Source organism: Ambystoma mexicanum, chromosome 1p, assembly GCF_040938575.1.
Source record: "Ambystoma mexicanum isolate Mex_15411 chromosome 1p, UKY_AmexF1_1, whole genome shotgun sequence".
Classification (NCBI taxonomy): domain Eukaryota; kingdom Metazoa; phylum Chordata; class Amphibia; order Caudata; family Ambystomatidae; genus Ambystoma; species Ambystoma mexicanum.
The window spans coordinates 453,699,001-453,726,560 of NC_090921.1; the positions used below are offsets into that span (position 1 = coordinate 453,699,001).

Sequence of the window (27,560 nt, forward strand, 5' to 3'; positions counted from 1 at the left end):
GGCCCCTTTGCTTTGCAAGCCTGTGTTTTCATGATTGTATTGTATTGTGTTTTATTTATATAGCGTGCCAAGCCCTTAGACATCTGGGTGCATTTCTTACAGTAGCAAATAATAAGTACATCACAGTACCATACAGACATGGTTAACGGTAGCATAACAGGTAATCACAAATAGAAATGTACAGTTACAATGAGGCACCGTTAGCAAGGTGTGCCAGTATATTTACAGGGTATAGCATTCAGTGTAGAGGTTCATTCAGTTTGAGCCAAGTTTTTACATGATTTCTGAATATACAGAAGGAGGGTTCGGTTCCGATGGTTGCCGGTAGGGAGTTCCACATTTTCGCAGCGAGTACCGGGAATCTACTGCCTCCAGCCTTCTGGAGCTTGAACCTAGAAATGGCCAGGCAATTCGTATATGAGGATCTAGTGGGCCTGTCTGAGGATTTCCGTGTGAATTCATCACACGAGTACTTAGGTGCTAGGTTGTATAAGCATTTAAAGGTGAGAGGGTTTTAAGTCTGATTCTTTGGGAAACAGAAAGCCAGTGTACACTGCATATTATCTCTGAAATGTGGTGGGATCTGGGAAGATTGGTTGCTGATCTGAGTGCATTATTTTGGAAGATTTTAAGATTTAGGTTGTGTTGGTTAGTGCCGAGATAGAGTGCATTGCAGTAATATATCTTAGATAAGAGTAGGGACTTGGCTAAGGTAATGCAGTTACCTGTGGTCAAAAATGGTCTGCCGTCGTTGATTAACTTACACGTCTATCCAGTAGTGGAGGCAGTCGCGTTAATTTGTCAGGTCAGTGTGATGTAAGAGTCAATGTGTATACCTAAGGTTTTTACGTCTGCCGAGACCATTATGAAGTTGCCATCAATATTGAAAGCATTGAATTGTGTGTCAAGTCAGTTAAGTCTGGTTTGGGTACCTACAAGGAGCAGCTTTGTCGTCATTGAGGCATCGTGTTTCGCCATCCAGGCTTGGATGATTTGGTAGATGTCGTTTTAGGCAATTTGAGTCTGTGTTATAGTCATCAGTGATGGTCATTAAAGTCAACAAACGCTATTCACTCCAGTTGGCCCAGCCTGGGTCAGGTAAACCTCCCACATGTGAACATGTAAGCAGGGCTAAAATGGAGCTCAGCTTGTGGTCATGTCAGTAAGAAACAACAAAACAAGCATTGAATAAGATGTCTCAAGACAGCATATGATTTTGCATGCATGACATGCCTATTCACTTCTATTTTATTGAAGGGGCATAAGCCATTCTTCAAATACTTTCCAATGACTTCACTCACTTTTGTTCAACATGTCCTTCCCAAAAGACACATTGCAATTCTTTTTTAAAAGTGAACTTTTCTTGATGAAATCATTTGCTCCATTTGGAGAACTTTGCACGTGAGCGTATAAAATTAAAGATGGTTTGCTTTCCTGAATGAAGTACAATTAACATACATTTCAACAATACACACTACGTTTTCTTCTATGTTTATCAGAGTCTCTGACATTGTTTATTTTCTCAATGAAGCATTATTACTCTGAGCTGCATTTTACTTTGTCCATGTGTAGCAGAGAAACTCTGTGTACTTTGTTGTAATATCTGTGTTCCTGCAGAACGAGGTTTGTGGGCTTAGGGCGCTTTCTTGCCTTACAATTCCGTAATGTTCCTGACGTTTGGCAAATGCTGTGCCATTTATCCGGTGCTGCCTCTCAAGGAAGCAAGTAACTACCTGCATCCCGCAGGTGCACCCTTTCCATGGTAACTGCAACAGGAATCATAACTGAATTGAGCCACAATTCCAGCGCCTGTCATTTTAAATTGAGATAGCCTTCATGTCATATTTTGGCTGCTGTCCATTACACGAGGCAACGCCTATCTGCTTGCTTTATCGTCACAATATTTCTCCATACAACTGAATTGTATGCACCACGCTTAACCGAGGCAGTGCAGCTTTTCAGTATATAATACTTTATTTGAATACTTATAGATTCCATTCATCTCCAAAGGATGTAGGATTGAGTTAAGAAATAAGGATAGCATTTTGCACAGTTATGTAAATGGAATACATGAAAAAAAGATGTTTGACCCATGGTGCTGTCACACCCATTTTACCACAGTGAAACTCTAAATTAAAAAACATAATCGCAGGGTAAAAATAAAGAATGTTCTTTATTGAAGAAACAAGAATCAATTTTCCCTAAACGTTTATGCAAATGTAAAATAACAGTAAAGGTGTCCTACCAATCACAATTAATTTCTTGCACAAAATACAAAACCTGTAAACATGAGGCATTTTATAACTCCTTCTCTATCAGGCTTTCTACTCGCTTTGCAATTCGGCTCTTGTAATCAAGTGTAGCGTTCAGCATAGTGCCTTTCCTTGAAAGGCATATGGCTAAACTGTCAAGTATCCCCCTGGTTAAATTATGTGGAAAGCATATTATTAATGGAATGTCAGTCGAAAGCCACTTTGAATGCTTGCATTTGAGGCTCATCACAGATGGCAAAACTAAGACATCTTTTGCATTTTCTCAATAGAGCTGAATGACTACCAAAATGCCTTTTTATCCAATTGATCACTTCACTATATAATATCTGTATCCTGACAATACCAATTCACTTTGAAGAAAGGTTTCAATAAACTAAATGCCCATACATTTTAAATAAAATAAAGTGTTTTGCTTGCAACGTAACTATTATTTTTCCCAATACACCTTTGAAAGATACTTGGAAAAATAGTTCTGAAATTGCTATATATTATAGTGCATTGTGAATTCTTTTAACGTTTGATGCTACGTTCCTCCCAGTATTACATGCATCTTGCTGTATGCTTGAGAAGAGGTTATTTTCCCAAAATGCTGTTGACAATTGAAACATTTGCCACAGGCATTGAAGGTTACCAAAGGGGTGAGTTTCTAGTTAAAGTCACTTTGCAGCACTTGTTTCACCAAATGATCGGCTTAGTTATCAACCTCTAAGCACTCACTGGTATCAACCTTGCTTAGTCCATTTGTATGCCCATTTGCAAGAGCCTTGGAATGATATCCATTTGAATATGTGGCAGGCCTCTTTATGGATACTGGATCAGGTAGGTAGCTAGTGCTTCGTCTCTTTAGACTCACAGAGCTTCCATGCATCTTGTGCTCCAGTAGCATATGGTTCTGGGGTGGCAGGCCCACACAAGCCCTGTTGAGAAGAAGAAAGTGATTGTATTAATGAAATGCTCATAAAAAGTGCACATTAAGGGATGAAAGATGCAATGTAATGTACATCTCAGAAGTATACACCACACTACACACTGCAGCACGCAAATTCAATGAGATTAAACCCTCTGAAAAATGCTGGCCTTGACCAGGCTTAGAAATACAGTTCCCCGAATTAAGACGCCTGCACTTCAAATTCCAAGCACAAAGTATCAGAAAACAAAACAGCGTCCAATATAGCTGAATTCCCATTCTGCATTTCTGTAGTCATTCACAAATGAAAAGAAACCGTTTGAGAATGAGAATGGAGTGCAGTTACACATTAACTAAAACAATGTGTACCAGAGCACTTGCCTACATTTTTGTTACACAATGCAGATACTTAAAAAAATCACAAGCTGCCAAAAAAGAAAAGAAAATGCTGAGCTCTATGATTTTGTCAATTTATCCTCCATAAAAACAAATCCGTGTTTTTTAAGCAATTTCTTAATTTTAGAAACCAAAGGAAATGAAAAATAAGGAAATAAATAGGTAAGCATGCAACAGTGACACTATAACTTTAAGGTCACATGATACTGGCAGCTCCCCGAATACACTTCATTGTCAGCTGGAGTCAGTTGATGTCCGAGACGTATAGCATAAAGACTCTCAACCTCTTAATCTCATTTCTGAAGTTGGTTTGTGATTCCTGGAGGAGGCGCACAGGGATTGCTTATGAATTCATAGACGACACCGCATAATAGAGAAGTAGGAATAAGTAAGTGGCTATTCTCCATTTTGGGCTCTTCACTGATATTCATTAACACAGAATATATTAACAACCCCATCTCCTAAAAAAGAAGATTGTTCTCTTCGCTTTCTGTCCTCTTTAATTTGCTGTTCTCTCTTTACGAGTGTGTTTAGTGGTGAACATTTGCAAATTGATGGACTGTAGGGCAGATCCGCTACTCAGGTCCACAGAGAACTTTTTCTAGATAAAGTACACTCATTCTGCACTCGATTTGTGTATGAAAAAATATGATTTGCTTTTTGGTAGTGCAATAGATACAGGTGACTAGCCATCTGTTAATTGATTGCTTGAGGCTGGGAACCTAGTGCTAGAAGTTCCCATATTCACGAACAAGATGGTAGAGACATACTTTAGTATGTTTAATATGAAAATCTAAAACTACCTTCATAAAAAAGGTGTAGTATTTCTCAGACACCTTATGTTTCGGAAAAATAGAGTAGGGCCTTTTGGTTCACGGAGCATGGATTCCACTATCGCTTCTTGCTGAAGTTATGGTAATTATCAAGGCTACCTTTCATAACATGCCGCAAGTCAGATCTGTGCATGGGCCTGGACGAGGTGGTGTTGACAATGGCGTTTTCTAACACAGTACATATTTTTTTCAGTCATTTGAGTTCTCCCTTAAAGCTGAAAAAGACAATAAGTTAACTTTCATAGGCAACCTAGTACTGTTTCTTCTTAGAAAGAGTAGACTGCAGTTCTCTCCCTTCATTAGAAGTAGCATTCACTTTTCATTTAATATGTAGATCTGGAAGATGATCTTTACAAGTAAAAGGTATGTATTATATTGTATTTGGTTATTTATATAGCGCTCTTACTCTTACTTCCCATCCCCTTTCCGCCATACTGTATGGGCGTCCCTTCCAAGGGACGAAGACTGAACCTTTTTCACCAGGAAAAACCTTTGTCCCCATTAAATTTAGTGGTGCACCTGGGAGCATGCGCTGCCCTAACTCTGCTCTCTGGCGCCACACCTAGGTCCCCTTTTCCACATCGACGGGAATGGGCCGAATTCACCAGCGCTCTTGGGTTCGGGTTCGGCCATGTAATTCCATGCGCGGATACTCTTCTTCTGTCTTTTTTGTCTTTTATCATACAGTTACTCTATCCTCGGTCATCACGCTCCTCCCCGGCGCATGTCGACTTCCACAGGGTTCAGCAGGTGTCCATCCTGCGACAGGCTCTTCCCAACTTCAGACCCCACGCCCTCTGCCTACGTTGCCTTGGCCTAGAACACGGTTGGCAAGCTTGTACAGCGTGCAACGCCCCGTCATCGAGGTCGCTGAAGAACAGACTAGCCAGGTGTAGGCAGCTCTTCCAGAAGTCACCTCCAGAGCACCTCAAAGACTTCGTCAAACATAGATCCAGGCCCAAGGTAGGGCCTCTATTCTGCATCGCACCTCGCAACGGAGACTCCTTCCCAAGGACTCACCCGCGCGAGGGACCACTCAGGTTCTTGCACCGGCACGTGCACCGAGGCTGCTCCAGCTACTGGCCGCCAGGCTGAGGGATCCTCAGAGCCTCCTGGTGACAGTGTTGAGGGACCGGAAGGTTCTTGTACCGGGTCTTCACCCGAGGGGCTACGCCCTTCTACCAGCATTATGTCAGAGGGGTCACATCCTAATACAGGCAATATGTCCGAGGGGGCGCCTAAATGCAGCTCTACCGGCCAAGGGTGTCACACCTACCGGGTCTAGGCCCGAGAAGCAGGTTAGGCCTCGCGATCCACACTCAAGAGTCCTGGAGGAGGCTGGGTCAGGCGAGCTGAGCAACATGGCGCAGGCACGTGGCAGGCAGCTCAACAAAATGGCCGCCGTGCCCGTCATCAGCACCCGTCCGGCGCCTTTCCAGGAATTCGGTGAGGAACGTGAGGAACGAGTTTCAGGGTGGGACTGGCCTCAACCAGGTCCATGGCCTATCCCTCATTTGCGCAGGGCAGGTTCCCGCTGCGTCCTCGGGCTCATGAAGTCACCTTGGATGGGGGTTACCCTCAGGCATGCCATCAGGGACATGCTCCCTCCAATGCTTCCAGCACCTCAGGCTTCTCCGCCGGTGCCCCCGGCCCCAGTGCAGCCTTTGCCTCAGGCCCCCAGGCCGATTCCTCAGGCAGTTCTCCCCCGGCTCCCGCTACTCCTCCACCGACACGCAATCTTCCTGACCCAGAGGACACGGGCGAGGAGGAGGACCCTGACATGCCCCCATCAGCCAAAGCCTTCCACAAATGTTTTGCATGGATGGCAGAGTACCTGGGCCTGCTTCAACCCGACGTCTAGCAACCAGCAGAGGGGGTCCTCGCTGAAGTCCTCACGTGACACCTCTCTGCCAAAACGGGAATTCCACTGCAGACCGATGTAGTCTCCCAGGCCATAAAAGGGTTGGCTCAAGCCCCACTCTGCCCAGCTGGTCAATCGTCGCCTGGACGCCAAGTACAGGCAGATGGAGGGGGATACACACTTGCTATCGGCCCATCCTCAGCCCCACTCCTCGGTGATAGTTGCGGCATCACTATACCCCAAGCCGCAGTGGTCCTCAGCCTCCTCCTCTGTGGCACTGCTAGGCAAGGAGGAGAAGATCTTGGAGGCGTACGGGAAGAAGCTGTATTTCAACGCGTCCTTGCATCTTCGTCAGGCCAACGCTGATGCCATTCTGGCGGCCGCTAACCAAAGGTTATGGCGGGAAATCACAGCCTTCCTCCCGGAACTCCCTAAGCAGAGCCAATCATGTTTCAAGGCGGGACTGGCCGAGGCCAAACTGGTGGCGCAGGATCTCATGGAGTCCACCGTGGCCCACATTGCCACCTCTGGCAGTGCCAACTGTATCGCCACGGACATGAGAAGGACAGCCTGGCTCGGTGCAACGAAATTCAACCCGGAGGTCCAGGAATGCATATTAGAACTGCCGTTGGAGGGAGTGGGATCTATTCCACTCCACCACTTATGAGGAGATGGACAAAAAGAAAAATAGTTCACAGACGGCCAAGTCTTTATCCATCCTGATAAAGATCACGCCCAAATCCTACACCCAGTCACAGCAGCGCTCCGTCAAGGGGTGTACGTACAGAGGGTTCTGCGGCTTCCAAGAACGGACGTCCAGGCAGCCGGACCACTCACCGATACCCAAATCGGCACAAGCAACAAAAAGGGGGGGAGGGGGACTAAGGGTTTTTTCCCAGTCCCCTTCCTCCTCCTCAGCCTCTGAGGAGAAAGAAGGCATGACACGCCACTCCAGGTCCACGTGTCTCCAGTGGGGGGCAGGCTTGCTATCCACGTACATTTCTGGCACCAGAATTTCACGGACCCCTGGATCCACCCTGTAGTATCCACAGAGTACAGCCTACCCATCCCAGCCTCTCCTCTCCTCTCTCTTCCCTCCTCCACTCCAATTCACTCCCTGAAGTTGGGACAGCAACTCTTCTGGCGGAAGTTCGCTCGCTCGTAGATAGCCAGGCAGTGGAGGAAGTCCCAGTCACCCAGCGAGGCTTGGGCTTTTACTTCAGGATTTTCACCATTCAGAGCGGGCCTGACAGTTGTGCTGGGCCTTTCCACCCTCAACCTCTCCTTACTTCTACAAAAATTAAAGATGGTTACGCCAGCTCTTATAGCGAGACATTGTGCAAGGGAGACTGGATGTGCTCCCTGGATCTGAAGGACGCATACCTGCACGTCCCGATTTGGCAGCCCCATCGTTCTTTCCTACGGTTCAAGATCATGGGCTACCATTTCCAGTACAAGGTCCTTCCTTTTGCCCTCAACTCGGCCCCCAGGGTCTTTACCAGACTCAGGAATTCTGTGGCTGCCCTCCTCAGAGCTCAGGGCCTTCACATCTACCCATACCTGGACGACTGGCTTGTCAGGGTTACATCTCCGGAAGCGGTTCACCACTCTTCCCGTGCTCTTATAAACACACTCCACGATCTGGTATTTTCGCTCAATCTCAAGAAGTTGCAGCTGCAGCCCACGCAGAATCTGACATTCTTGGGACTCATCTGGGACACGTGCTCCCAGAAGATGTTTCCGTCCGAGGACAAGATCACAGCAATCAAGACAGCCCCCACTCACTTCCTCAGCAGAGAAGGGACCTCGGCCTGGTGGAACCAGCATCTCCTGGGTGTCTTGGCAGCATTTCTACTAGCCGTCCCACGCATGAGACTAATGATGAGGAGGATTCAGCTGCACTTCGCGGCATCAGGGAACCATGAGCGGGGCTCTCAATCCAAGATGATCAACGTTCCTCCTTCTCTCCACCCGGATCTTACATGGTGGTCCAGGGACTGCAACCTACGGATGGGCAAGCCCTTCCGGCCTCCCACCCCGCAGGTCACCATCACCACGGACTCCTCGCTCGAGTGCTGGGGAGCCACCCTGGACGATCTCAAGGTCCACGGCACCTGGACTCGACAGGAGCAGGAGTACCACATCAATTGGTTGGAGCTGAACGCCATCTGGCTAGCGCTCGGAGCATTCCTTCAACTTCTCAGAGGCAAGGTTGTCCTCATCCAGACAGACAACTCGACCAGCATGTACTATGTCAACAAGCAGGGAGGCATATAGAAAAAAATGATGCCCTATGGAACTGAAACACTATTAATACTATGTTTCTTTCATGAGAGTAGAGAAAGCTAAGGCGAGGAGACTAAGAATGCAGCCTTAGTAATTCATTCAATTTTATTATTATTTCGTTATAAAAACATCATAGAAAAAGTTTTTCAATAAAAAAATCTTTTAAACATACAATTACTCATTTTTACAAAGAAGGTTTCTTTGTGATACGAGGGAGGAAATAGCTGAAATTGGTGGTATATTGTTTCTGTGTATGTTGCTATATAAAAGGACCAAGAGGACACTTGCATCAATCTTCCCTACATTCCCACTAGCACCTGAAAGTCATCCTATGATTAATATGCAAATGTTAACTGACAATTCGAGACACATAATGCTATATAAAATAGTCATGGCTGACAAACATAATTGTTCAATGCTTAAGATGGGAAAGATGTTTGAGGATCGAGATATCAGAGAAGCAATGGATTAGAATCTGCAACATGAATAAAAATATTTCTATGAATCTGAAGCATATGCTTATTCAATTTAAATATTTTTATTAAAAATAACATATGCCGTGCAGGATCACCCATGTTGCCACAGATAGGTCTAAAAGCTGCCCTAAATGCGACTGGCCAGACACAGATTTTCTCCACATGACACGGTCATACTGTAATATTGCTCATACTGGGAAGAAGTCCCATCAGCATTATCTTAAATCATTAACGAGGAATAGACCCATGATTCAATTGTATGCCTATTGGGGGACATTCATGAAGTTAGAGGGAAAAAGTGCAGATTAGTAGCAATTAGTTTGTTACTTTCAAAACGCCAAACAGCCATCAAAATGAATGGATAAATCTGCCCCCAAACTGCAAACATGGTATAAGGATCTTGCTTGGTGCTAGGAACAAGAGGACACATATAGGGAGATACTGGTGAAAGGCCTTAAACCCCAAAACTAGTCACCATATTTTAAATATATGGAAATGCTAGATGGCTGCACAGTGCGATGGGGAGGCCTGCCACAATTAAGCACTCCGACTCGGGGTGTAAGTCCAAGGCACTATATTGATCTTCAGTAGACAGACTGGACGCTGAATGTGGGTGTTCTCTGGGATTCCAGGGTCTTTGGGGCTAAGGCCGTCCCTCTATGGCATGACTTCTCTCGGCATTTGACCAGGTGTCCGTAACAGGGATGTTAGTTCTATTGAACAGTGCCACCTGTATGTCTGATCTTTTGACTGGAACTAATGAGATTTTCCCTAAGACAATACTTTACTTCCATTTATTTATAATGCACATCCATAAACCTGTGGGCGTAAGGGCGCAGACAAGACAGACACAAACAAACAACATGTGGAATCCCAGAAGTGTAGGATCAGTCATGCCACAGGGAGAAAGGAGAGAATGGCAAATTATCAGAACAACCAGGTCTTGAGCTCCTTCTTAAACAGACTCAAAGAAGATCCTCTCAGAGAAGCGGGTAAAGAGTTCCATAAAATGGGTGCTATTCAAAAATAAGCTCCTCCCTGAACCTTCGTTTTGCATTTTGGTAAAAATAAATAGTTTTGGTTACTGAATCTCAGACTTCTGTAATTAGGTTTAGCCCTAATATGATCTTGGAGATAAGACGGCATGGTACCCAATCGACAGTTGAATGTGATTATCAGTAGCCTGAAGGTAATTCGTGCTTCCACAGGAAGCCAGTGGAGAATGCGACTAGCCTCTGTTAAATGGGAACGCGAGGCCAGACCAGTGATGACTCTAACTGCGCCATTTTGGACCACTTGGAGTCTATTGACGGTTGCTTTACTAGCTCCTGCAAGCAGACTGCATCAGTAGTCAATATTGGGCCCCTGTTATTGCCCGCGCAATGGCTTCCGCATTGTCTTGGGAGATGTGCGGTGTAACTTGGGCTAACAGTTTGATGTAATAAATTGCTGATGAGACCGTACTTCCCACATATGATTTCATGTTCAACGCCTGTCAAGAATGACTCCCAGGATTTTGACCTTGGGAAGCGGAGAAATATCTATGTGTCCTAATTGAAAGTGCTTATAAGCCGGGTCCAGCTTAGCAAGTGTACCTAAGGATCCCACTATCATAAGTTCAGTTTTTCCTCGGTTGAGCGCCAGATTATTCTGCACCAACCAGACTTCAATAATAGAAAATATTCTGTTCAGTTCAATTTCATCTTGAAGATGACACCTTGTGAGCGGAATAACACATTGTGACAGGTAGACGATGACTACCTGTCTCGCTAGGGGACTTCTAGATGTCCCTGACCTAGCCAGCTTAGTACTCTAGGAGTGTTATGGGACGGTGACTCCCTTCCACCTGCTCTTCCTGCACAGTTTCACCGGACAGTTCGCTGCACTATTCAAAGATATTTTCCTCCCACCGTACTACTGTCCCTCTCAACTCACACTCGACCTTCTTACCTCCACCCCTTAGATGTTACTGTTGAAGGCCAGAGGAACTCGGCGGGAAAGAAAAAAGGAATACACAATATACACAAGAGCAGAGGCCAGAATGATGTTTTAACAATTAAGAACTTGACAGGATGTGTGTTTACTGGTGACTCAATTCGCTTATAAGCAACAAGTCCTCAAAGGTAAGAGGAATACATTATTTAAAAGTATGGTGAGAGTCAGTGGTGCAGTGATAATTACCCTGGCAATGGGAAAAACTATATATACATACATAATTAAATTCTTACCGATTAAGTTATACAGTTGGACTGACAAATTCTTCAATGGCGGAAAGATGACCGAGTAGAAAGATTGAGGAACAGATCTTTATCTTGACAGTAAACATTGCTAACAGTACATGTTTTGGCACGAAACCGATTGTGGTAGCTTTCCTTGGCCTTTGGGTCATACTAGTCTTGCTACTAATGCTTTGTTCTCAGTTTTTAAAATGATTACATTTGGGGTTCGCTACTTGACCCTAGGAAGTCAATTCTACCTAGAAATGTATCCCTCGTGAATTAGTTTATCGATGGTTACCATACACCAGATTGTAAACTGCTCTTAAGCTAAAAAGGATGTCCACTTTCTGTCCAACAATGTTCTCTGGTTTGTCCTGTGAAAAATGTGAGTCTCCCAACCTTCTGTCCAACTCACTGTTGAGAAGGTCATATTTTAAATTAATTTCGTATAGAAGATCCTTGTCTCTGCACCACCAATAAATAGATAATTTTGATGCATGCGTTTGTGTGAGCCACTCTTCACAACTACCCATCTTCTGCAACCACTGTTCCATTCTGGAGTGGTCTGAAGTACAGCTATGCATGATGTACACTGAATACATAAATCCATTGCACAAAGGAGGAATTAACTATGTCTGAGTTCTACAGGAAAACAACATCCCAAATTGGTACTACCCCAAAGGGCACCGTTCTCTATGTTGACAATATGGGTCATGACATCAAGGAAGTCGAGAAAGACCATTAACATCAAAGGCCGACTGCACCTGCTCGACAGAAAAGGGCCCAATATTGGGGAATCTTTCATGTCAAGTGAAATTCCCTTTGAGACTTCCAACATCTTGTCGTTAAACATAGAAAAGTGACTGATTATGCTCCGAGAGACCTTGGACCGGTCAGAGAAGGCCCCTGAGCAATTAAGGGACCCAACCATATAATTTGAGGACTATTTCGTATGGCTGGCCAAAGGGTTAAGATTCAGACGTTTTGTGATGCACCATTTTCAGCCATAGGCCTTGTGTCTGCTTTGTCTTTCAGTCTCCTAATTTCATGGCAGACAGGACATGCCTCAAAATTGTGACTGTCTGGAAGACAAACAATTCAAAAAGCATGACCATCTTTTAGAATTTTACATCCCTTAAGAATAATACTAGTCAAAAAGGGACAACGCTGACAGAGAAGAAAAGGCGGGAAACAAAATGTGCAGTAAAATAGGAAAAGACACCCTACCTTCACAAAAAAAACTCTGTAATTAAGGGGCCAGTTAAAGACGTTAAGTGAAAGCAGAAAACTGTTTCCTGCTCTGTTAAACACAGAATAGCAATAGAGGCACAGCTCCACCTCACTGATGAGGCCCAACAAGGCTGAAACACATGTCCGGGTTGCTGTTGGTACTCTTGTTCAAAGGAGGTTTGCCTGGCATTTTGGTGCTGGACCGCCCTTGCGGGCGGGACAAAGACTGATATGCAAATGGATATTCCTCCTTTATGAAAAGTACACTCAGCAAAAAGTGATGGTTGCGGACTCTCAATCTGGCAAAAAACCACACAACAGTATATCAGTATATGTTTTGTATCTTTGCAAGGAACTTGGGGTTGTTCACTCCAAGTTACCTGTGGGAACCCAGATGTGGACCCCTTGCTCACTGTGCTCAGAGAGGCACAGCTCCACGTCACTGATGAGGCCCAACGAGCTGAAGCATGTGTCTGGGGTTGCTGTTGGTACTCTTCTTCAAGAACAGGTTATCATGCCATGCTCTTTCTAGAGAGGGGCGCCTACTACCTTTTTCTATTTTAGCAATGTAAAGTGTTTCAAGATCCTCAGCTTATAGAGCAGAAAATAACTAACTCCAACTGACAGTATAGCACAATATGGAATCTGGCAAAGTAATAGTGCCAATTTCAGACGTCTGTACATGCTTTCCCATTTCATGGTTTTGAATGTTTTACTGTTCCAATAATTTAGCAAATTCAAAATCACTGATATGCTTTTGAGTACAAATTGGCACAAAAAAAAGAGCAAGCCAGTATTTTTGTGTAACGTTCTCTCTATGAAAAGGTGTTCCAGGATCCCGAACACAGGGGAAGATATTCAATGTTTTAGAATATAAATACAGACACAATGATTGTGAACTCTATGGATAAAATAACTTACTGTCAACAGGATCACATTTCCCTGTGAAACTGGATGTAGGGCTATTTACAGGAAGTAGCTTGTAACACGCTGGCAGAAGTGAAAACTACAAAATTAATTGGATGGCTTCGTCTCGAGTCCCAGAAAAACAAAAGAATGTCCCTCCTACTTTCCTCATTCCTCTGGGAGCCTTTTCTTTTCCCCTTTCTCCTCTGTTTCTATGCTGTACCGTCTCATGTATCTTCGCCACATACTCATATTTACACAAGTCCACCTCACTTGGCTGCCAGGCGTACAGTTTGCCTAGAATACCTTCCATGTCGGTCTTAGCTTTTCCTGGCTGTCGGCCCTCTCCAACGGCGCCCCCAATGACTACCACTTCTTGGCATGTCAGTGCCTCATCTAGCTGATCCACTGCCACATACTCTCGACATTTTTCTTCCCCTTTGCTCTTCCTTTGGGATCTACATTGTTGCTTCCCCACCTCCTTCTGATATTTCCTTTCCACCTACACCCGATATCCTTTTCTACTTTTCTTGATGTTTCTATGGGTGTTTTACCACATCCTCCCGATATCCCGCCTCATCCTCGCAATATCTGCCTGACTGTCTCACTACCTCCTCATGATGTCACGGTCTCACTGCTCCTGCAAACGTCACCTTTCCTCCTCCTGAGGTCATTTGTGACGGCATCCCACAAGGCTCTTGCGTCTCCCCACACTCTATAACATCTACACTAAACCCCTGTTCGACTACCCTGACCCCCCTTGCCATCTCCTACACAAATTACACAGGCAATGCTTAAATTCCGATGCCCTTTTCGGGTGACCCGAACAGCCTCAAAGTTAACACTATCTATGAGAGAGTTCAAACCTGGCTGGCTGCCCACTCCTTATGTCTGGATGATGATAAAACAGTGCTCCTCCTGGTGGGTAACCCGGCCTGGTTCGCCAAATAGGTCCCTGCATACAACTCCTTTACCATCAATGGCCATTCCACCCAAGTAGCTTCTGCCATAAACTGGGGGTTTACTCAATGACACCCTTAATATGCCAAGGCAAGTAAACCACATTGCCTCCACCTTTGCCAACAAGTTCATCCACACAAGAAAACCCTTTCTTCTCTGTTGACAAACGCATCATAGTCGCTCATGCCCTTATTGGTTCAAAACGTGACCATTGCTGCAACACCCTCCTTTGTGGAACATCAAAAAAGAACCTGAACAAGCTACAGCTCCCCCCCGAGATCTAGCTCTCCCCCTTGTCTCTACCTCTATCTTCACCAGTTTCCAACCTCCTCCTCAATCCTCCCGCCATTTTCGCTTAAGCCTCCTTATCTTAGCTCCTCTAGCTGCCTCAGCCCACCTACCAACCCTGGCTCCCTCTGGGCTCCCAAACCATTATGATAACCACACTCCTTTTCACAGGGGCCAGTGAGATTTGTTCAGGTGCGTTGGATAATTGTTCTGAAAATGTGATTTGGGTGTTAGAATGCACAGGCAGTCCATTAACTCCACTGTGGACCTCTTCCTTTTCTCTTGTGGCTCTATGCACTGAGCCAACAACTGTGGCTGGTGCCATCCTTGCATATGTACGGTTCCAGTTCCATAAAACCGGTCTATGCTCATCATGGGTTTCCTGAGTCTGCGAGTCTTGATGGTTGTGAGCAGATTATCCTTTGTCGATCCTCTACGGTTTTTCTGATTTCCCTAATCCCTTGCTCGCTGCACCATAGGGAACCAAGCCTAGCAGTTCGGGCAGGGCTGCTACCATTGGTGGCAGTACCAGACTGATTTTCATATGGCTGGACCCCTTTTGCAATGGTGCTGACGGGCTAAAAAACCGTGGTGTGGAAGGTTGCCCAGAGCAACGCCAGTGGTACAGATTCATTCAAAACCTTCCACCCATCACTTTTGTGTTCACAGTTTGTCTCACTATGTGAGAGAGGGTATGCCCAGACGTGGGTCCCTTGCTCGCTGCACCATAGGGAACCAAGCTGCACCTCACTTAGGAGGCCCAACAAGGCCGAAACATGTCTGGGGTTGCTTGTATTTCCATGCAAAGGGGACCTGGCTAGCAGTTCAGGCTGGGCTGCTAGCATTGGTGGCAGTATGTCACGACCTTATCCCCACCGAGTGTTCACAGGGCCCTAAAGACTATTCAGTCCCCCTCGGATCCCTTGGAGCCAGTCCTGGCGCTGTTGGCATCGGATGCACATGCTATGACGGGGTTTCAATGGGCAATGGACAAGCATGGCCGCCCCACATGAGGAACGTTGGTGAACTGCATTCAGTGGTCTAGCATCCAGGGCAGGGCTCGCCCCGCAGGCACCTGGGATACCTGCTGGCTATTTAAACCACGCCCGATTAGAGGCATGCGCTTCGCGTTATTCTGCTCTAGCAGCGTGACGTTCACCAGGTCCTGTACAGCATCTTGGCCTGCAAGGGCGAGAAAAGGCAAGAAGCATTGCCATCCTTACCTGTTCAGAAACATCCTCCGGCAACCGAAATCGTCCAACGCTCACCATCTTCCTCCAGCACCATCTCTGTCATCATGTGAGCTTCTTAACAGTCCGTCAGGAAGGCCATCTTCTCCAAGACATTTTCCGCCTCCTTGGGTTCTGCAGAACCACTCATCTTCTATTCTTCTCGACCTGCAAGACAACAATAGCACAGGTTAGCCATTTGCAAGGACGCTCTCAGCGCCGCTTGACGTTATCATCTTACCTTCTCGAACCCAGCTTCAGCATCCACCTCCGCCTCCAACATCTGCAAGAAACGGGGAGGTTATTTGTGCTTAAACCACTAAAGAGATTGCTCTCATCTTCAAAGACTTACCTGAAAAAACAGAGTCACAGCCGGTCTGGACTCCGGCTCTCGCTAGTGAAGAAACTCGGTGGAACGGTGCCATTGATGATGCGCCCCTGCCCAGCGCGGCAGGATGGAGAGCGCATCCTTATAGAAATCAAGGTGAGAGGCGCAAGGGGAGCGGGAACCCGGGAGGTGGGTCGTCAGGGAAGGAGCAGCAGTTAAACTTCACCTCCTGTCTTCTAGAGCCGATCCTCGACAGCACGATCTCCAGGGAAGGGGAAGGGACCGAAGAGCATCCCGGCCAGTCGAGGGGCGTCCCTGTGGATACAAGGTGAGCATTACAGTGCAAAGCCCACAACTTAATTATCCACCTGGGCGCCTAGTAGGGAAGCTTCGGAAACAGACCAGTTAGCCCAGTTGTTGGGGCAGTTGCGCGCGGAGGTCCACTCTGCGTGGCAGGAAACTAATGCCTTGCGGAGGGAACTAATTGTGGCCAAGGAAAGGACAGATGACCTCGGGAGGCAACTCCTCCAGTCACAAGCAGGACAAGCCCCTTTGCCGGAATTGGTCAGTCCACATCAGCCTCAGCGAGCAATCCGGTCCAGATCAACCTCCCTGGGGCAGTACCTCTGGCTCCTCCGGAATGTTTTTCGGGAGACCCCCCCGACGATACGCTACCTTCATGAACCAGTGTCGCCTCCATTTTCTGTGCAGGCCTGGGGCGTTCCCCACGGACCAATCACGTGTGGCCTTCGTGTTATCTTACCTTAGTGGGAGTGCGGCAGATTGGTCAGTACCGTTCATTAGTCGGAGCGACCCTCTGTTACAAGACTTCAACGGGTTTCAGCTGGAACTGGAAAAACTCTTCGCCCAACGCCACCATGGACAGGCTCTAGATAAGGAACGCTTGTCCCTTCGTCAAGGGAGCCAGGATCTGCTGACTTACATCGCAGCTTTCAATAGACTGGTGTTCAAGGCAGACTAGCTAGAGGACAAACGAACCACACTGTTTCACCGGGGTCTTCGAGGGGAGCTAAAAGTTGTTTTGGCCCAAGTAGTGGATCCACCCCGGGATTGTGCTGAGCTCATTAGTTTGGTGGTACAGTTGGATCGCCGACTGCAAGACAGAAAGAACGACCGTGGGAAGCCGGATTCGCCCCCCCTATTCCTGCGATCCAAAGATCAAACCCCGCGAGGACCCGACGGAACCAGCGAACCTATGCAGATAGGAGGAGTCAGGCCCCCTCTAACCAAAGCAGAACGAGATAAAAAGATGGAGTTGCAGTTGTGCGTGTATTGTTGAAAAGCAGTTCACTTCCTAAAGGAATGCCCGGTCAAGCCGCCCAGAAGAATTGTGGGAGCCACGGATAAAGAAACCCCTGATGAGGAATCGGGAAACGAGCAAGCCCGGCAATTGTAGGGGTCCAATTGTAGAGCGAAGAAGTCCAGCTACAGACCTCCCATTTTGCGCTACCCGTGATCTTAATTCCCCATCAGCAGCCGTCCGACATGCACTCTTTGGAGGCCTACATCGACAGCGGAGTGGCGGGAAATTACATAGATCAAGATCTTGCAGCAAAGATGGGGCTAGTCCTTTACCCTAAACCAACCGCAGAGACTGTAACCACTGTTGATGGTACTGAGATTGCCTCGGGCCCTGTGTCGGAATGCACCACTGAACTCACCCTGCTGTGCAAAGATGGGCACCGCGAAACCATCGCCTTCAATCTGATTAGAGCCCCCCAATTTCGGCTGATCCTGGGGATGCCATGGCTGGTCGCTCATAACCCACGAATCAACTGGCGAGCTCGCAAATTGGTCTTTGCCCATAGCTGCATGCACACCTGTTACCTGAAGGGTCAGAAGGCAAAACACGCAAGTTCTCCAGTTCGGGAGGGAATGGCCCATGCCCTCAGAGGGATCGCTACCCTGCCGATTCATTACCAAGACTTCCAAGATGTTTTCCAAAAGGAGCAAGCAAATACGTTGCCCCCCCACAAACCCTACGACTGCCAAATCGATCTGCTACTTGGAGCCAAGATCCATGTGGGCGCATTTACGCACACACTCAGCCTGAAAACCAACACCTGTAAACATACTTGAAGCAGTACCTGGCCAATGGTTTCATCCGCCCGTCCAAGTCATCGGCCGCGGCGCCGTTATTCTTCGTACCGAAAAAGGAAGTCGATTTGAGAACGTGTATCGACTATCGTGCATTGAACCAAGTAACCATCAAAAATCGCTACCCTCTGCCTTTAATCCCGGAGTTACTGGACAAGGTTAAGGAAGCCCAAATCTATACGAAGCTGGACCTGAGAGGGGCCTATCATCTGGTGCGCATAAAAGAAGGGGCGAGTGGAAGACGGCATTTTGTACCAAGTATGGCCTGTTCGAATATCAAGTAATGCCGTTCGGCCTAAGCAACACCCCCGCGGCGTTCCAGTATTTCATGAACGATGTCCTTCAAAAACTCATTGATGTCTGCGGTCTAGTATACATAGACGACATCCTGGTATATTCAACATCTGAAGAAGAGCACATTGAGCATGTACGGGCAGTCCTGACCAAACTCAGAGAACACCATCTTTATGCCAAGTTGGAAAAGTGCTTGTTCATGTTACAGAGGTGGAATTCCTGGGCTTTATCCTCTCCCCCTAGGGCATACGAATGGAAGCTCACAAGGTGGACGTTGTCCTCAATTGGCCAGCACCCAATTCAATCAAGGGAGTCCAGATTATGTTGGGGTTGGCGAATTTCTACCGTCGATTCATCCCCGGATTCTCCCAAGTCGTACACCCGATTACTTCTTTGCTAAGAAAATGCAACTAGACGTTTAACTGGACTGAGGAAGCTGAGAAGGCCTTCCAGGAACTCAAGACGAGGTTCACCATCGCTCCCATCTTGCGACACCCACGTCCAGACCTTCCTTATGTTGTGGAAACAGATGCGTCTAGTCTGGCAATGGGGGCGGTTCTGTCCCAAAAAGACCCACTAACAGGCCAACTACATCTGGTGGCCTTTTGGTCACGAAAATTTGCGCCAGCAGAACTCAATTATGCCATTACGGACAAAGAGCTATTGGCCATTAAAGCTGCCTTCAAGGCCTGGCGACACTACCTGCTGGGGGCCAGGCACTCCATCAATGTGATTACGGACCACCGAAACCTCCAGTAAGTGAGCGAAGGCTCAATCGTCACGAAAGCTGCGCTGGACCCTTTTCAGAGTATGACTTTGTGATTACGTACAGACCCGGGGTTAAAAACGGCAAAGCTGCGCTGGGCCCTTTTCTTCGCAGAGTCTGACTTTGTGATTATGTACAGACCTGGGGTTAGAAACGGCAAAGCTGACGCACTCTCCCGCATGGGCACTGACGAAATGGCGCACACGCCCCCGGATCCGGTGGCCATCATTCCAGAGAATAGAATCTTAGGCATCACAACCACCATGACCCAGGACGAGCTCCTATATGAAATTTGGCAGGTTCTAACCCAGGAGCAACTACAAGACTGGAGTTCCAGGGGGGAGCACTACTGTATTAAGAATCAATTGCCGTATTACCGAAACCGGCTATTCGTACCGGTTAAGGAATTGCAAGAACAGGTAATCTCTGAATACCATGACTCCCTCATAGAAGGCCACCCGGGAATCGGCAAAACCTTGGCCAAGGTAAAAAGGAATTACTGATGGCCAACTTGGCGTAAGGATGTAATTGAGTTTGTGTCATCTTGTGGTATCTGTACCCAACATAAGTCCGTCAAACAAAGACCCGCCGGCCTCCTACAACGGTTGGACATCCCGCCAGCCCCATGGAATACATTATCGTTAGATTTCATCACCGATCTTCCTCCGTGTCAAAGATACAATACCATCCCGGTAATCGTGGACCTATTTTCTAAAATGGCTAATTTCTTCCCATTCAAGGGTCTGCCGACTGCATCCGGCCTCGCCAAAATCTTACTTGAACACGTAGTGCGCCTGCATGGATTCCCTTCAGTCTTATTATCAGACCGTGGAACCCAATTTGTATCCAGATTCTGGAAGAAATGCTGCTCATTGGCCCAGATAGACATCCGTCTGTCCACTAGTCCCCACCCTCAGACCGACGGCCAAACGGAAAGAACAAATCAGACTCTCGAGCAGTACTTAAGCTGCATGCTTCACCAGGGAGAAGGGAATTGGAAAGAACTTCTATGGGTCAGCGAGTACGCCAATAATTCTCTACATAGCAGTACGGGACAAACGCCATTCTTTACGGTGTATGGGAGACACCCACGCACTTCTGAATTAGATGTCCCCACAATCCTGGAAATGCCGGCTGTCGAGACCCTGCACACAACCATCACTCAGGCCTCCACTAAAGCTCAAGAACACATGCAACAAGCTAAGGCGCGCCAGAAAAGGTGTGCGGACCAGCTTCGCTTGGAGGTCCCTCTCTACCAGGTAGGAGATATGGTGTGGCTAGCCTCCAAGCATATACCAATAAAAGGAACGCAAACATTTCGCCCGCGGTTCTTGAGACCATACCCAGTGGAAGCCATAATTAACCCAGCAGCTGTGAAGTTGACACTACCAGCCCACATGCGAATACATCCAGTATTCCATGCATCTCTCTTGAAACCAGTCAAGCCAGGTACCCGAGTAACTGCCCCACCTGAGCCTGTCATCGTTCAGGGGGGAACCTGAATACGAGGTAAAGGACATTTTGGACTCTAAGTATGTGAGGACTAAACTCTACTACCTAGTGAATTGGAAAGGGTACGGACCACGGGACAGAACATGGGAACCCAGTGAGTACATCCATGCTCCACGTTTACTTCAGCGTTTCCATAGAACATTTCCTTCCAAACCAGGACCGGGCCAGAGAACCACTTTCAGAGGGACCTTAGGGGGGATTTGTACATGTGCCGGGTACATGTGTTAACAGCACCACCGCAGTTAGTCGCTTGTAAGTGCAATTTCTAATAGTCACACTTTTAGTGGGCTGGTCGGTGGCCCAAATGTGAGCACTGTGGAGAATGGACTGCAGTACTGTAGTCATTACAGTGAGTAAATCAAATGTATTTACTTGTAGGTGTAGTTCCTCAGCCATGGTCTCTTTATAGCTTCACAGGCTTACTCGATTGTTGTACCAGCACAAGCCTGGGAGCTGAATGTGGTGCTCACCAACTTTACAAGAGGAAGTTTAGGTCATGGTCAACTTCATGATGGATCATGAATGAGGACACCCTCTACAGCAACAAAGGCCATCATCCCAGCGTTGCAGTCGGGACTACATCCCAAGCTGACATCGAATAACACCTTGGGTGTCGCTTGCAGAACAATGAAGGAAGTCAAGAAGAGCTTGGGGAAATGAAGCACAGGACAAAGAAAAAGCCAGACAAGCGCCCATGTCAGGGGCACAGGTTAGGGAATGTCTAATACCCCAATGGAGGAGCCAGTGGCTGGCATGAGCCATGCAATGGTCGGTGCTAGGCGACTAGACACAGCTGCAAAACCACCAGGTGGGCAATACTAATGGAACATGACCTGTGTGCGCATGTGCATGTGATGTATGTAGTCCATGTAGAGACTACCACGATATGTTGCTCATTCACACACGCCTGTGGAGCAGAGGTTCAGCAATTAAGTGGGCACCCAGACATGCCAGTGTCACATGTCAAGTCCTGCTGGCTAGTGGAGTGTGTAGTATAGAGGTTTGGATATCGAACCATACCATGGTGTACCTCGTTGCATAACAAAGCAGAGCTTACAAACTTGACAGCCTGGGCTCTAGAACTATTCAGTAGGAGCATGGGAAAAAGCAAGGCCTTAACAAAATAATCCCCCTATGCCGAAATCTAAGAAACCAGTGTCCCCCAGAGCCTCCATTTCGCAGGACAGTGTGCTGATTTCAGAAATCAAACTTCTTTTGGATGACTTCAGACCTTAATTGCTACCATAACAAATGTAAATACAGAAAATAAAATAAATGTGAGCGCCTTGGTGAATTCAAAACTAAAGATCACATCACAGTACACATCCCCCCTAACTTCAGGGGGAAGCACAAGGGTGGTCCTTTAGAACACCAAATTCATTATGAGATATCACAGCCATCCTTTTGTGAAGGGGTTGTTTTTTCACCATGCCAGCAGAAGTACACTTGCATAAAAAGATGGTCGAAGGTATGGCAACAAAATTAAAGTTAAGGGGGAAAAAGAACCGAGTACTATAGATGCAGCCCATAAGCAGGGTAGGCCCCAGGTATCCAAGGATGTTCATCTCTCTAACAAATACGCTGTCTTAACTGGCCTCATTGATGTCTGTGAAGCTACAGCTGACTCGAGGAGGGAGAAAAAAAAAAACAAGAAAGCAATCTTATCAAATAAGAGAGCCTAGGTGGCGGAGCTATGCAAATTACCAAAAAGTAATCTGTAACCCAGACAGATTAATCTATTTCACTATTCCCAGAGGCTGTTTTGAGCAGCATACGTAACAGGCCTTCTAGAGAGCAAAGGCTTAGAATGCTGGCGCCAAACTATAGACTGTATCCTGCAACACATATTCCTTCACATAGGGAAACTAGTTCTCCCAGCACCAGGGAAAGGGAGAATTGTAGTCTATGCGTGGGTGCTACCCAAAGGAACAGCTTTGTCAGCAAGGAACAAGTTACTAGCCTGTAACTTGTTCTCCAGCATGGGTCTGGCATGGATTCACATGCCCATGAATATTCTCCGTCGTCAGGCTGGGAATATTCGGTAAAAGGAAAAATCTGTTTCAGTTTCTTTTCTGAACTGTCTTTCGCCTAATAACCAATCACTGGTCTCTGGGTCATACTGCCCCCATCCAATGACTGCCCTCTACCTAAGCCCCTCCTCTGGCAGCCATCTTCAGATTTGGTAACACGTAAAATGGCAGTAGGACCAAGAGAAGAGCCGCAGAGGGGTAGGCGGGATGGTTTGCATGTGAATCCATGCCAGACCCATGCTGGAGAACAACAGTTACAAGTAAGTAACTTGTTCCTTCTCCAACATGGGGTCTAGCATGGATTCACATGCTCATGAATACAAAAATACATATCAGTACACACATGCACAACCACGGAAGGTGGCAAGGCTCAACATTAAGCATTTCAACAACTCAACATTAAGCATCTCTTACCTCCTCACCAGTCTCACCTTCAAGCGAACAGGTTGCGCAGCACTGCTTGGCCGACTCTAGACTCCGGTCGACGCAGTAGAATTTCGTGAAGGTGTGCGTCGACCTCCACGTAGCAGCCCTGCAGATGTCCGGCATGGGCACACCAGACAGGAAAGTCGTAGTTGCAGCGATCCCTCTGGTCGAATGGGCTCTCGGGCGGCCAGGCAACGGTTGGTTGGCCAACTGGTGTCAGTGCGTGATGCAACTGGGTAGCCATCTGGAAATTGAGGTCTTGGAGAGAGCCTTCCCCTGGTTCACAGGGCCAAAGTTCACAAACAGCTGCAACGTTTTACGAAAACTCTTCATGCGGTCCACGTAAAACTCAGCCGGCGACAAAGGTGACGGGAAGAAAACAGGTAACACCAAGGGCTCGTTGAGATGGAAGTCCGACGGCACCTTGGGCATGAAGGAGGGGTGCATCCTCAGCACGACCCTCATTGCGTGGAAAGTCAAGTAGGGAGGCTTACAGGAGAGGGCCTGGATCTCTCCCACTCGTCGTGCGGAGGTGATGGACACCAGGAACGCCGTCTTCCACGACAGGAATTTCAGAGGTGCCGAATGCAGAGGCTCGAACGGGGGACCTATGAGCCTAGTCAGCACCACATTGAGCGCCCACGCCATGGCCGGAGCCTTCACCAGAGGGAACGAGCGGAAAAGTCCTTTCATGAACTCCTTCATCAGGCGATGCGACCACAGCGACCCAGAGTTCTGGTGTAGCAGGAGATAGCCGCCAGATGGATCCTGATAGAGGCGGGCGCCAGCCCCGCTTTGGCCAGCGACAGCAAGTACGGCAGCACTTGAGGAGCCGTAATCCGTAGAGGGTGTATTTACTGTGCACGGCACTAGACAGTGAACCTCTTCCATTTATGTCTGTAGCACTTAAGAGTCGAAGAAGCCCTGGCCTTGGTAAGCACCTCCTTGCAGTCCGCCGGGATCTCGTATCCTCCAAACTCTAGTACTGCAGGAGCCAGGCCTGCAGGCTCAGCGACGACGGTTTGTGGTGCAGGATGGCCCCTCCTTCCCTGGCGAGAAGATCTGCATCCGCCGGAAGCTTGACTGGGGTGGACGCCGACAAGTCCAGAAGGTCCGGGTACCATATCTGCCTCGGCCACGCCGGTGCGTGGAGGATCATCCTGCACCGGGACCGTCTGAGCTGACTGATGATTCGTAGGAGCAACGGCGGGAACGCATAGAGAAACAGGCCGTCCCAGGGGAATGAGAACGCATCCCCCATGCTCCTCGACTGGGGAAACCTGCTGGCGAACCTTTGGCACTTGGTGTTTGTCGCAGTCGCAAACGGATCGATCTGGGGAATGCCCCATACTCAAAACAGTAGGTCCACCTGATCCTGCCGAAGTGTCCACTCGTGGGAAGAGTGTAGCCTGCCAGATGAAAGGGTACCAGGAACATCCTCTGAGCGACGGCCCGGTGCCATAGTTCCTGTGCTTCCTTGGAGAGAGCAGGGGATCAGGTGCTCCCCTGCTTCCGAATGTAGAACATTGTTGTGGTGTTGTCGGTGAAAACCCGCACCACACTGCCCTTGAGGGCCCAAAACACGGCCCGGAGCTCCAGGACGTTGATGTGCAACGACTTCTCCTCCGGAAGCCAAAGGCCTCTTGCATGGAGATTTCCGGTGTGTGCGCCCCATCCCTCCAGGGAGGCGTCCGTTGTCACCGTCTCCTGATTCGCCGGGGTCTGGAAGTCCTTGCCCGCTGCTAGATGCGCGTGGACCCCCCACCATAGAAGCGCCCAACGGAAAGTCTCATTGAGGGCGATCCTGTCCTTGAAGCTTCCCTTCGCCTGCATCCAACGGGTGTCGAGGAACTCCTGCAGCGGCCGCATCCGCAGTGTGCACAGCCGAACGAGGTAGATGCATGATGACATCATGCTGAACAGGGACTTGATGGACCTCATCCTGGAAACCTTCATGGCCAACAGCCGTTGTACCTTGGCCAGGATGGCCTTTATCTTTCCCTCCGATGGTGCGGATAGGCGCGCCACCATGTTGAGTCTGGCTCCCAGGAACTGGATGTCCTGCGATGGCTCCAAGCAGGACTTTGCATAGTTTATCGAGAACCCCAGTGCCGTGAGCAGGCAGACGGTCCTCGCTGTGTGTTCTACGGCGAGTTCCCTTAACTTCGCTCGGATCAGCCAATCGTCCAGATAGGGGTAGATGTGGATCCCCTGCAGGCGCAAGCGCGCTGCCACCAGTGACAGGCACTTTGTGAAGTCCCTTGGGGCCGACTTCAAACCGAAGGGGAGGGCCTTGAACTGGTAGTGCTGTCCTTAGACCACGAAGTGCAGAAACCTTCGATGCCCTTTGTGAATGGGGATGTGGAAGTAGGCATCCTCTAGGTCCAGCGACGACAGGAAGTCCCCTTCTTCCAGCTGCCCCAGCACGTGCTGAAGGGTGACCATCCAGAATTTCTGGGATTTTATGTATTTTTTTAGGCAGCAGAGATCTAGGATGGGCCGCCAGCCGCCGGTCTTCTTTCGAACGAGGAAGTACCGTGAGTATACTGCAGAGCCTCGGAGCCTCTTCGGGACAAGCTCTATCGCGCCCTTCTTTAGCATTGCTCGTACCTCCAGAAGTAGTTGAGGAATGTGGTTTTCTTTCCTGGCCATGGGTGGAAAACGGAGACACTTCTTTTGGAACTCCAGAGTGTGCCCGTGGGCCAGGTCATCCAGCACCCAACCGTCGGTGGAGATGGATTTACATGGGCAGACGAAGTTCGCCAGTCTTGTTGCGGCCTCTGTAAGCTCCCTGCGACGAAGAACGGGCCACCTGACGGTAGATGAAGAGCTGCCGCTGAATTCTTTGGAGGCACCTGACTTGCTTCCGGAGGTCCGAAAGACAGGCGTCGTTGATGGAGCGCGCCCAAGGCACGGGCCGTCTCGGTGTCTGCCTTGATGGCCTGCAGTGACTCGCCTACTGCCTTGCCGAACAAGTTGTTCCCGTCGAAGGGCATATCCAGTACCCTTGTCTGAACGTCTTGACGGAAGTCGGTGGCCCTGAGCCAGCCACGCCGACAAAGGCAAATGCTGTTGCCCATCTTGCGGAAGCCGGTGTCGGCAATGTCCGTGGCCACCGTAATGGCGTGGTCCGACGCCAGCTCACCTTCTTGCAAGATTTCAAGGGCCTCTGCCCTCTTGTCATCTGGGAGGAAGTCCAGGAGGGGCGCGATTTTAAACCACAGCTCCCTATCGTAGCAGGCCACGTTAGCACGAGCGTTGGCCGCCTTAATGGTCATCGCCACTGACGAAATGACCTGATGTCCCATGGTATCCAGCTTCTTCCCCTCGCCGGATAAGTGGAGGTCGACGCCGTCGTCCCAGCAGACTTCTTCTTGGCAGGCGCAGAGACCACCGAGTCCGGAGACGGTTGAGCTCTGAGACACATTGGTGCCGAGTCTGGGACCCGGTACTTCTTCTCGTAGCGATCTCTCTTTGCCGGGGCCGAGGATGGGTTCTTCAGGAGGGCCAGCCCTTAGTCCCAGATGTCTTCCAACATCAGGACTTCCTCTTGGCCTCTCGTCGCTTATAAAGGAATCCCTCCTTCTTCTGCTCCTCGGGGCATAGCTGAAAAAGCTCTGAGGCCCTAGCGATCATGGCGTGAAACGAGCCAATTTAGTTTGGTGGAGAAGCCTGGGGTGGGGGCGACGGGAGATCTGTTTGGTCGTCGCCACCGTCGTCCGTCCCCGTCGTCGCCGCCTCAGTCTCGTCCCTCGGAGGAGGTGATGGAGGTGAATGATGAAAGGGTGGGGGTGGATGGACCCGCCTCCGCTTGAGTGGCGGGCTCCCCGACAGTCCATGCGCCGCTGGATCGTCTGCCGGAGTCAAAGGCATCCTTGTTCTTATTTCTGAACACAGGGTGTGCAGTGCTAGAAAGATGTCCTCCGACCGGTCTGTCAGTGGTTGCAGCGGTGGCGATGGGAGTGTCGCAGCGGCGTGGTGTCCTCCGGTTCCTCATCAATCTGCCGTTCCTCATCGGCTCCCCTGTCGCTCTCAACGTCCGCCTCGCCGGGGTCCTTCCCGTAGGACCTGACTTCGACGAATCTCTTGTCCAAGACTGACTTGAGGTCCACCAGCTCATCCTCAGAGGAGATATCCGAGTCCGGTAGGACTATTGAGCCCCCCCTTCTTCTCGGCCATGGATTTCACATTTTATTTTTTGATGGGTATGATAGACGATTCC

At 48.5% G+C, this 27,560-nt stretch overlaps 1 protein-coding gene across 1 annotated transcript in view; it reads right to left on the bottom strand.

The window, feature by feature from the left end:
- Positions 1–2,154: 2,154 nt before the first annotated feature.
- Positions 2,155–27,560, bottom strand: part of ISYNA1 (inositol-3-phosphate synthase 1) — a 161,915-nt gene continuing 136,509 nt past the window's right edge. The window contains exon 11 of the mRNA XM_069649281.1: positions 2,155–3,190. Coding sequence (XP_069505382.1) covers positions 2,965–3,190 — 226 coding nt within the window. The 3' untranslated portion in view covers positions 2,155–2,964. The remainder of the gene's footprint in view (positions 3,191–27,560) is intronic.